This window comes from Ostrea edulis, chromosome 3 (genome assembly GCF_947568905.1).
Source record: "Ostrea edulis chromosome 3, xbOstEdul1.1, whole genome shotgun sequence".
NCBI classification, from domain to species: Eukaryota; Metazoa; Mollusca; class Bivalvia; order Ostreida; family Ostreidae; genus Ostrea; species Ostrea edulis.
Window position 1 is genome coordinate 979,330 of NC_079166.1, and position 12,250 is coordinate 991,579.

General features: G+C 37.2%; 1 protein-coding gene and 1 long non-coding RNA gene across 2 annotated transcripts; one reads left to right on the forward strand and one right to left on the reverse strand.

The window, feature by feature from the left end:
• Positions 1 to 2,980: 2,980 nt before the first annotated feature.
• On the reverse strand, positions 2,981 to 5,285 carry LOC130053085 (E3 ubiquitin-protein ligase Midline-1-like). Its single transcript, XM_056159680.1, has 2 exons — positions 5,157 to 5,285; positions 2,981 to 5,025 (listed from the first exon to the last, which is right to left on the reverse strand). Exon 2 carries the CDS (start codon positions 4,993 to 4,995, stop codon positions 3,334 to 3,336), a length of 1,662 nt encoding a protein of 553 aa, XP_056015655.1. The 5' UTR covers positions 4,996 to 5,025; positions 5,157 to 5,285; the 3' UTR covers positions 2,981 to 3,333.
• On the forward strand, positions 3,730 to 5,701 carry LOC130053089 (uncharacterized). Its single transcript, XR_008801558.1, has 2 exons — positions 3,730 to 3,868; positions 5,620 to 5,701. It is a non-coding gene; the product is annotated as an uncharacterized LOC130053089 (long non-coding RNA).
• Positions 5,702 to 12,250: the final 6,549 nt, after the last annotated feature.

Sequence of the window (12,250 nt, forward strand, 5' to 3'; positions counted from 1 at the left end):
AGAATTCAACATTAAATTATTGGTCATATAGAATTGTTCAAGGTCTCTTGGATTTAGTAAAATGAAAGATTTCATTCTTATTCACCATTGAAAAGTTATCAGCAAGTTGAAGCTCCATTAAAAGTTTTGCAGCTGGAGTGAATCTTCAAGGTCACAGTATCAAATATCAATTTATCCAAGAGTCTTGTGACAAAGAATCTGATATACAAAATATGAAATCCCCAGCTTAAATAGTTCTGGAGATATGACCTTCTTGGGCTTTTCTTAAAAGTTGGTCAAACTCCAAAGCCAATGTCACAAGTAAAAACTTTGATAGCTAAAATTTTTTTTTTCACAAGAAATGCACACATGAAAAATGAATGACCTATCACTTACAATTCAAAAGTGATGAGCAGCGAGGTTAAAGTTTCACCTGAAGTTTGGAAATATATGTCAAACTTCAAGGTCAAGATTGCAAAGTCAAAGACAATGGTGTAAAATGAAAGGTTCTGTCAGAAGGAATCTATATACAAAATCTAATGGCCATACTTTAAATAGTTCAGGAGATACTGTCTAAGTTTGAGATTCTTTAAAAAAAAATCAAACGGTAAGATTTAGGTCACAAGGTTGAAATCTCTGGTAATATCAGGAATGTCTTTTTACATAGAATGCTGATACATGAAATATGAGAGCCATATGACTCGCAATTCAAAAGTTAGTAGTGATGTTCAAGTAGGGGGCAGACATACAGGACAGGATAGTATCCCCCCCCTCCCCGGCTATAGTCACAGGCATATACATGTGTAAAACACTTGAATCCACACACCTGCTACACTTGAAAATGATTTGTTTAAGTGAATTGCCTGCACTATCTAATCGTGTTTGCATATTAACATGACTAACCATGACCCTGCTGTTTTTGGATGAAGAATTTCAAAAACATTTCCATATACATCCCCGTAAAAACGTGCGTCCATTATTATGCTTCTGCCCCAACCACCCCAGCCTTCCCCGAGGACACATTGTGAACAAAATTGAATTTGCATTACCTCAGGATAATTGCATATTGATATGATTAATTATGACCTTATCGTTCTTGTGAAGAATTTTCCTTTATATCTCCATGTAAAACTTTGACCCCCTGATGAGGTCCTACCCAAACCCAGGGAGGCCTTGGTTTTAACAAACTTGTATCTATACTAATCAGGAAACTTTTACATCAATCTCATTTTTTCTGGCCTAGTGGTTCAAGAGACGATTTTTAAATGACCCACCCTATATTTGCCTTTTCTTGATTATTTTCCCTTTGACCCTTCATTTGAACAGACAGTACCTCTGCGGTGGTCTAGAAGTTAGAGTGCACGCCCCACATGTGGAAGGCCGGGGTTCAAATCCTGGCCACGACAGACCTAAGTCGTTAAAACAGGTAGTGACAGTTCCATCGTCAAACGTTCAGCATCAGGTGTGAATGTCATGGGTCCTCGGAGATGACCTTAAAAACGGTAGGTATGGCACGCTAAATTTAAATGTTAAACAAGATACAATCAATCATTTGAACAAACATGAATTCCCTTTACCTAAGGATGAATGGTACCAGTTTTGATTGGAATAGGCCAAGTGGTTGTGGAGAAGAAGATGATAATGTAAAAAGCAGGGTTGGGAGGTTAATACCGCCCAGGTTTTAACCAGTGGTTTTAACAGTCCCGGTCAATACTCCCCAAGTGGTCAATTGTGATTTAAACTGTCCATTTTCCTATTTTTGTACATTTCTTGCACAGATAAAGATAAATTAAGTCTTTTCATTATACAGATCAATTGTTGATTAATATTTTTCATTAGATAATCAAATGTAATTTCATAAGTTTAATATATTTGGCTTGCTGAAACTGACCGAAATATCTTCAGTACCTACCAGAGGGTCACAGTTCTATAGCATAGATTGACAATTGGAGACAGACCTCTTAATACATGTACCCAGACAGATTAAGAATAAAAGGTAGCTGGACATTACCTGAGCACAGGAAGCAGAGTTGACAGGTATTAATAAGCATAGGCTGGGACCAGAGATGACCAGTGTGCCTGTTATTGTTATGAAAACATCGCCAACCCACCCCCTCAAATGTTTATTATTCAACAGTTAAAATGAAGATTGATGAAACAATACGTATAGGTAGTTCTTGTTAAACCAAGGAATTTGAACAGAAACTTTTGCTGCATCTTCCCCAATTCAACAGAGTCAATTGTACATTATTTATTTAATATTGTGACTTATAAGTATATTATAAACTGATAGTGCATGTTATGAATTACAGTATTTACCATAATGGTCACTTAAACGTTTAAAATAAATAACACAGACTATAATGACCAAATAATTTTCAATCGACCAGTATTAACTAGTATTGACTGGTTTTAACCAGTATTATTGACCACCGGCCCAGTCAATACTCATATTGACCACTTTTTTGCCAACCCTGAATTAAAAAGTCAATAACAACAGATAAATTTCAATAGGAAAAGCTCACTTTGTATTGTGGATATTGACCTGGATAGTTTTGTGTGTTTAGAGCACCTGCCTATTACATATGTAATACAGGGATGTCAGGTTTGATTCCCGGTCCAGTCAAACCATGGCTATCGGTTTGAATAGCTCAGTGGTTAGAGCACCTGACTAGTAATACAGGGGTCTGGGGTCCAATTCCTGTTCGTTATATCATGGGAATGAAGGGCCTTTGATTCGATTCCCGGTTCAGTCATATCTTCTTTTCCTTCCCATTACATCTACATATCACATACTATCCTTGACAATTCAGTTTGATATGATTACACTTTGTTTATTTTGTAGGACGGTGGAGATTTAGATAAGTGGTGTGATGTTATTGATGGTAAACAGAAGACTGTGACCTTGAATCTGAAGATCTGTGATGAAGACTGGACGTTTGGGGTCACTCTCTGTTACAGTACTACAAATCTAAGTACTCAGTAATAATGTAAGACTGAACTCTGTATCATGTTTATCTAATATATACATTGTAAAATCAAACACATATTGAATTAATTCACAAACAAAATAATGTTCTGTTAAACTCACAAAAACAAGTACATGTTACACATCACAAACAGAGGACTGTAATGTACACAGGGCTGTAATTAACACAGGGCTGTAATTAACACAGGGCTGTAATTAACACGGGGCTGTAATTAACAAGCTGATGTAATTAACAAGTAGAAGGAATTAACACAGTTCTGTAAATTACAGTATATTGAACTGTGTAATTAACACTGTGTAGAGATGTGTAATTAACACTGTGTTGGTAGATGTAATTAACACTGTAGAGCTGTGTAATTAACATTTTATAGATATTGGATTTTCTTCACTTTAGCAGTGTCACACTCAGCCACAAAGAGGTTGTCTCTGATGTCCACACATAAACCGAATGGACGATCTAAATGACAGTGAATGTAACGGAGGAACTGTCCGTCCTGATCTAGGATGTGGATACGGTTATTGTGTAAGTCTGCTGTCAGGATGTGACTCTGGCTGTCTGTAGTGATGCCGACTGGATCAAATGATTGCTCGGTATTAGAGAGATGACCAGTGTATCTAAATCGGAGTTTTCCTGACTGATTGACCACCACTACTGCTCTAGCTCCATAGTCAGCCACACAGATATCCAGGTTCCTGTTCTCACTGAGGTATTTAATGGAACCACCAGATGAATAGAGAGGACGACCCTGATCATCACACTGAATGCTTTGTTTCTCTGTGGAGCCGGAGTAACGCACGACTTTGGATTGTTTCCAATCATCACTGTCCATGGTAACCAGGAGGTCGTTACCCGCGGTACAGCAGACATTGAGAGGTCTCCACCCCTGTAGTGTGATCACGGTCTGTATCTGTTTATTCTTAATTAAGTTCACGGTGTTATTAGCAGTGTCAGTATAAACAAGATCTCCGTCCCGTGTCACTGCTATGTCTGTTGGTGTGTACCCTGACTTGGTTTGTATTGATGTCAGTAGTTTACTCTGGAGGTTGAGGAGCTTCATGGTTTTGTTATCCCCGCGTGTCCAGACTTGATCTTCACTCAGACAGCTAACACTGCATAGTCTGCTATACCCAGTGTCTATGGTGGCGGTGACGCGCGGCTCATCAAGCAGTGGTTTGACTGGAGGAGACGATACAGCTTCTGCTGACTTCATTGTGTCGCCATGTTCTGTGTTAATGGATAATGGCGACAGAGAACCAAACATTTCGTTGAGCTGATCTTTGTTTATTTTCTGAGGAGAGAAACTCGGTGCTGTGACTCGGACTTTAGGCGGTAATGTTCTAAATTCGGAATTCCTAGATTTGTAAGTAGAGGTTAAGGAGACGTCATTTGATTTTAGGATTGATTTCAAGTCGGACATGATCTGTTTGAGTTCCGCCATTTTCTGTGTGATTTCTTCTGTGTTTTTATTTAGCGCATCCAGATGTTTAGTTTTCATCTCCGCAATGGCGGATTTCCTTCGGTTGACAATGGCGGTAATCTCCCGGTGTAGGATTTCTCCTTGTTCATCGGCATCTGTCCCCAGTTTCCCGTATTTCCTTTCTAATTCGGCTTTCTCAGTTTTGACATCAGACGCCATTCCTTCATATCGGGGATAAATCCTTATCTCTAATTCTTTTAGATCTTTTTGTAAACTTTCTGTTTTAGCGCTGAGTTTTTCCAAAACATCTGATATATCGTGACCTTTGTGTTTACCCGAAGTGACGCAGGTTAAACAGACAGGAATGTCACATTTTTCACAGAACATTTCGCAGTGTTTATCGGCGTGTTTCGGACATTTTGGGTAGTTAGGAGTAGACTTTCTGTGTAAAAAGGGCACGACATTGTGTCTTTTAGACGAGTCTGAGAGATGCTTTACTGCACAGTTAACACAGAGATTTATATTACAAAGTTCACAGTGACTCTGTAAGGGGACAGTTTCACAGAGGTCACACAGTAGGACTTCCTGAGCACTGCGCCGGGGATGCATTTCTGATGGCGGGATCACACGAGAAGTTTACTGTTAATTAGATAAAAACGGAATGTCATTTTTAAATTGAATATTTTGACAGATTAAAACAATTAACGAAATAGAATTATAGTATGAAATAAAACACAGCGATCATTACTATTATAATAATTTAGTCTCACCTTAAAATCCAACATGGCCTCCCTGTTCTTTCGACCTTCCGTCTAGTCCTGAGAATTAAATACCTGTGCGGCGTGTCAGCCTGTATACACTATCTACGTGTTATCGCTTGAGTAAATACACAGTTTTAAAGTTTGCTTTGACCTAGTTTATGTTGGGTAGTTTTTGCCAACATTTACGTCAGACGTAAAGCTTTCCTTGATTAAAAAAATTTAATCTGCAAAACAATGTATAGATATAACTTTTTATATTGAATTCGGCCTTTTGTACAAATATAATCATATTTACAGCTAAAAAAAAAAAAAAAAAGATAAGCAATATTCATATTGGACGCAGGGGGGGGGGGGGGTGGAGGGGAGGGGGGGTGTAGCGGACCACTGTTTGGGGGGATTTCATGCAGTGGGCCTGTTTTGTACCAATTACATGTCTGTGTTTTGATATACTTAACATTTTTTTCTGTTGTAGAATGAGTTGAGTGGAATAATGAACCTCCAGATGTCTATGTACACGTGTATGAATAAACTGTAGCGCATGCGAGCTTATCCTATGTTATGTGTTCGAGTTTTTATTTCCTTAATATTTTAGGATTTAATGAATAAGTGGAGCGGCGGATTCAGGAAGTTTTGAAAATTGTGGGGGGGGGGGGGGGGGGTACCATTAATTTTGAATTTCAAAGGAAGGAGGGTCCACCCTCAAAATGTGTTATTTAATATTTAGTCTTTTGACGAAGGGGTTGTCCAAGTTCCAGACCTCCCTCTGGATCCGGCACTGTAGTGAATCTCCCTCTGGATCCGGCACTGTAATGAATTACAACTTCCAGACCTCCCTCTGGATCCGGCTCTGTAATGAATTACAACTTCCAGACCTCCCTCTGGATCCGGCACTGTAGTGAATTACAACTCCCAGACCTCCCTCTGGGTCCGGCACTGTAGTGAATTACAACTGAAATTATAAAAAAGGACTTCCTTCCAGTGATTCATTTCATAATGGTGTGTTTGTTGTTATATGGCGGATCCAGAGGGTGGGGGGGGGGGGGGGGGGGGTCCGGACCCCCCACACCCTTTTCTTGGTTCAATTTAGAAAAATCGTAATATTTCAGAATTTTGACCATTTCATTTCAATTTGTTTAAAAAATATATTTCTCTGATATCTCTTTTTAACCGAGTTGCAACGAAGTTGAACTCGGCTATTGATTTGGTGATGCGGGCGAGCGGTTGGGCATCAACAATTGGTTTTCGGATGATAACTCGAAAAGTTTTCAATCTAATTAAATGAAACTTTAATATATTGTTGGGTACCAGGTAAGGAAGACTCCTATTGATTTTGGAGAAAATAGGTCAAAGGTGAAGGTCACAGTGACCGAATATAGAATGAAAATTTCCGAAAAATTTGGTTTCCGGATGATAACTCAGAAATTTTAAATCCGAATCAAATGAAACTTGAGTATATTGTTGGGTACCAGGTAAGGAAGACCCCTATTGATTTTGGAGAACAAAGGTCGAGGTCAAAGTGACTTAATATAGAATGAAAATTTCAGAAATGTTTGGTTTTCGGATGATAACTCGGAAAGTTTAAATCCGAATCAAATGATACTTAAAGATATTGTTATGTACCAGATAAGGAAGACCCCTATTGATTTTGGAGAAAATGGGTCAAAGGTTAAGGTCACAGTGACCGAAAATAGATTTAAAATTCCTCAAAAATTTGGTTTCCTGAGGATAACTTGAAATTTTTTAATTTGAATCAAATGAAACTTGGATATATTGTTGGATACCAGCAAAGCAAGGCCCCTATTGATTTTGGAGAAAAAAGGTCAAAGGTCACAGTGACCGAAAATAGATTGAAAACTTCAGACAAATATGGTTTATGGACAGTAACTCGAAAAGTTTAAAACTGAAATTAGTTCTTCACAATTATAAATATGCCACATCATTCCTGACTTTACAATGTATCCCATGCAACTCGGCTCATGCACCCCTGGGTGCATACATTGATATTTTTTTTCAAATTAACGTGTTTTTTAGAAGATTTTATCCGTAGATTTAAAAAAAACATTAGCAAATAATATTCTAGATTTTCATTAATATTTTTGGTTTAAAAAATTAGAACGTCTATCTGAGTCGTTTTGGCTTGTTTTCTTAGATATTCATATTATGCATGAAAGGTGAAGATAACGAACAGTGATCAATCTCATAACTCCTATAAGCAATACAAAATGGATAGTTGGGCAAACACGGACCCCTGGACACACCAGAGGTGGAATCAGGTGCCTAGGAGGAGTAAGCATCCCCTGTTGACCGGTGTCACCCGCCGTGAGCCCTATATCCTGATCAGGTAAACGGAGTTACCCGTAGTCAAAATCAGGGTGCCAAGAACGGCCTAACAATCGGTATGAAACACGTCAGACAGCATTTGACCCAATGATAGGTTGTATTAACGAACTAGATCGTTCAGTATAACGACCATACCAAATCACAGCGAAATTTGGACTCTGGAGTATTTTATTTCGAAACAAAGTGCCTTGTTTATCATTCCGGGATAAATCACAAAATTTCATATAAAATAATTAAGAGCTTTATCACTTTTTCGACGGTAAAATCACACTTCATAAGAGGGCTAAAAATTTATTTTAATGAGTTACCGTGAGATTTCTTAAAAGTAAGAGTAACGTAAAAGTTTTGTTCAAGAAGCAGACAACTTAAAAGTGGAAAAGAAGTGCCAGGAAATGCTCAGAATGCAGGATTTCACACCATTTACTGCAGAGCTTCTGGGGGCCTAGGCGACCCCTGACCTATTTGGAGTAACCTTTAAATCAGCCTTTTTAAATTGAAAATCAGATCTGGGTATAGGGATAACAATGGCTAGAACTAGGGGAACAAGCAAATTAATAAGACATTTTCATGTATAAAAACCGTCTCGATATCTTCCTAAGATATTATGTACACAAGCAAAATATGTAAATGGGGAGGGGGGGGGGGTGTTGAAGATTGTGAAAAGTATCTAAAAGATCAAGACACCCCCCTTTCACAATTTCCTGGATCCGCCTATGTGAAAACACTGTGTATTTTATTATACCGGTAGAAGGCCAATCTCTAAAGCTTACAAAAAGCCCGAAACGATTACATAAATCGAAAGAGGGGTGGGATAGACAAGGAATTCACACATTTCAGAGAAATTATTGTAATGAAAAAATTATAAAAAGGGGGGTGGGGGTAGTAATATACATACTCCAGGTGCCTGTGCTGAAACCATGCCGCACAAAAATTCTGTTTGATCAAAATATCTACATCATACGAAAACCTGTTAGTATCATTTAAAAAAACACCATTCCATTATCTCATAATTACAAGAAAAGATATCGTAATTGAGAAAACATCTCGTAATTACAAGAAAATTTTAATGTAATTACAAGAAAATATTGATATTAATCCGAGTTACACAACTCATGGTTCATTATGGAAACGCGTTTGATACTATTTCCCTCTTTGTTGATTGGTCAGCAAATCGAAGTGATCTTATTCAAAGTGTGTGTGACGGTACATATTGTCGTCCGATGTCGCATAATTTAGTTACAGATAATTTAGAGTTCCCATAGAAACGCTAGATACCTTTAGTTTTCGTACCGGGTTATAATTTACGTTCCAGTCCGCCTAAGTTTAGTTCCTGTCGTAATAACACTTTTAGAAATATGAAATGCATATGTTTACGCACATTTCTTGTGGGTTTTATTTTTTTCATCGGATTATACAATAATCAAAGACTAATATCATTAGAGCGGGATTATTTATACGTCTAAGTTTGTGTTTTCAAAATTTATCAGATCAACAGGACACAGTTGCACGAATATCTTTTCTCGTAATTTCGAGATAATTATCTCGTAATTACAAGATAGTGAAAGGTGAATTTATTTTTAAATGATACTATTCAGCTTTCGTAACATCAGGCCATTCCCTCCAAAAACATGAAACCTGGGCAGTGTTTCATAATTATAAATAACATTTTACAAGGCTGATCCGGATATATTTTGTATCCATTTAATCAAATTAATGTCTGCTGTAAGTAAAAGTATTTTGTCAGATTACGCTATAAAAGTCGCAACGTCATTTTGGCTTTACGTTACGGACAGTAATTTGTGCGCTTTGTCATTGAACTCGTCTTTCAGCAATCGAACATGCAGCCATGCAAGTCAAAGTCAAGTGAGTTAAAGTAAGAACTGAAAACTTGTTATCAAAACAATTGCAATGGTCCTGGTTATGGACAACAAGTGAAACAGGTATACAAACTTTACACATTTTCTAGTTCTTCAGGACTACAGGCCCACTTTCTACCAAACGTCCTGTAAAGCATTCTATTCAAACACTCTATTCAAAATTGTTTAAATGAAGGGTCACACCATTTTCACAGAAGAAATAATGAAAACATAGTGAAAGTATCGTGGCATCTTTTAAAAACCTTTTGTCACTGGACTTGGACAGACAAAACTAATACAAAGGCGTCATTAATGAGTTTTAAGATAGAATGTTTAACAGTCTTCATCTCAATAATAACAGAGCCATGACGTTAATCAGGTCATTATGCAAGCATCCCCACGTAGTGTACAGGGGCTTGTTCGGAAACATCAGGACCCAGGACCCCCTCCCCCAAGTGAAATAACTTGGGTTCTCTACACTAGCCTGTGCGTATTGTAGGTTAAAGTTTCTTCAATTCATGTCTACATGGGGTAAGTTGAGTCCACAAGAGGACAGCAAAGTATAAGGACATACATTGTAACTCTTTAAGATAATCTCAAACTCAAAATTGTCATCATTAGTCGTGTATTCATATTGTAATCGTCAACATATGGTGCAGATTCAAGTTTGTTCAAATTATGACTCCCGGGGGTAGAGTTCGACCATAATAGTTGATCAAAGTTTTACGTGAGGTTATACATTAAAAGGACAACAGGACAATGGTAAATTATTATTGATATGCAAACATCCTCATCTAGTATTCAATTCGGTATTAGTTCAAACGATGGTCCGCGGAGGGAGGGGGGTCTCAACAGAATGCGCTCATGAAGTAAGCTAGCATAAATCGTGGCAGTCCATGCCTTCGTGTATTTTTCGAAATGAAATTTAGATAAAGTGACATCTGCAACAACATCCCAATATCGTCAACTCAAAGTGAACGTGTCAATTTCAATCATGTCGTAGTTCTACAGGAGACGAAAAACCGGAGAAAATTGAACGATTTGTTTATAGAAATGTAACACAGACCGACAGTAATTCTCAAACTCGACTCCTGTCCAGGTACAACTGGTGTCGAAGTTAATCAATATCTTAATAATTGTAATAATATTACCTTAAACAAAATAATGAAATTGATTAAACTTCAGTTTCTAAGACACCACAGGAGACTGAAAACTACCACATCGACTAGAATTTGAATATTACAAACATTTTTTATCGAATGTAAATTTTACTATCATCCTTGCCTGTTTATATATATTGCTGAAGCCTATAGGTGCTGGGATATACGATGAATTAAATTTGAACCGCTAAATAATTAACCTGCTGGGTGCCACTCAATTCGCCACCATATGAATCAACTTGCGGTCATCACTTAATTCTCTCTCTCTCTCTCTCTCTCTCTCTCTCTCTCTCTCTCTCTCTCTCTCAAATCTCTCTGAGAGAGAGAGAGAGAGAGAGAGAAAGGGAGAGGTTAATACTTCAATGTACAATATAATTTCAGAAATGGAAAGAGAATTGATCACTGATATGAGTGTAAACTTACAAGCATTAAAATTTTCCAGCTACATGTATCTAAAATTTGTGATTGACAATAGATTGGAAACTTACAGGAGTTGATGCTTATAATTGAATTAATCATTAGGAAAAAATATTAGTTTGATCTTTGCGTGTTGAAAATACTGACTTTGTATGTTAGAATAACGGAAAAAAGTAAATTTTCAAAAAAGTGGGTAGGGCAGACCACCCCCCTACCGACCCCAACCCCCTTTATACGTACCTAATATAACATTTACAAAAGTTCAATTTGTGTTGAAAGAAAGGTGTATATATACATTTCATTAAATCCCAAAACACTCAAATTTATGTGTTCCCCTATTAATTATTTTGTCTACAAGATTCTTTCCCGAAAATTTAGAAACATGTTTTCAGTCAGAGCAGAAATGAATTCATTTCGAAGTACATCTATTTTAAATGCAAATGTGGGCTTCTTTCTTTTAATTTCATCATTCTAATTAACCCCTCCCCCCTAAACTATGCAGCTTTGTTATATCATGGAATAAAACCTCAACACAAATTTTACTGATTTATGAATACAGATATCTTATCGAATACATTTGGATTTGAAATTTCGACGTACAGCGGTATTTCTATTTTCATCCATTGGGCCAGATCTACGAAATGAAAATATTTATGAATATATTACACTCAAGCCTGAAAGTATTCATTATGGCATGTTACAGATACCTTAAAACACATATAAATGCTAAAGTCCTGCAATGCATGCATGTGATTTTTTGAATACGTGTTTTTATGTAATTCATGAATTAAGTTCCAACGCTCAAAAATAGCTTGGTATTTTTGCATATTGTTTTGTGATTTTGGTTTACCATTCCTTACTCTGTGTAAATGAAGAAAACCTGGGGAAAGGGTGCAATTATACACCATATAATTAATATACGTGTGTTGCAACGCAAAATGCAATAACCAGGCATACATTGTCATTTTTCAGGGGGGGGGGGGGGGGGGGGGGGAGACTGGATTCTTCAAAATTTCTATCTATGCAAAATAATGATAAAAAAATGAACGAAAACAGCAATAATACAAAACAAAAAACGCAAACAAACTAAGATGTTTCATCTGATGTTCAAAGTCCTAATTCGGTTTGTGTGTGTTTTACTTTGACTGCCTCAATACCCCCCCCCCCCCCAACACACACACACTTCATTTTCTTCAATCGTTGGGGAATGGATGGGGGGTGGTTAAAGTCCTCTGCTATGAGTGCCTCCTAATTTTTGTTTTGTTTTACGCAATCTTCATTTTCCTAATTGGTGGTGGGTGTCTTTTATTATTATATCAAAACTTTCAAG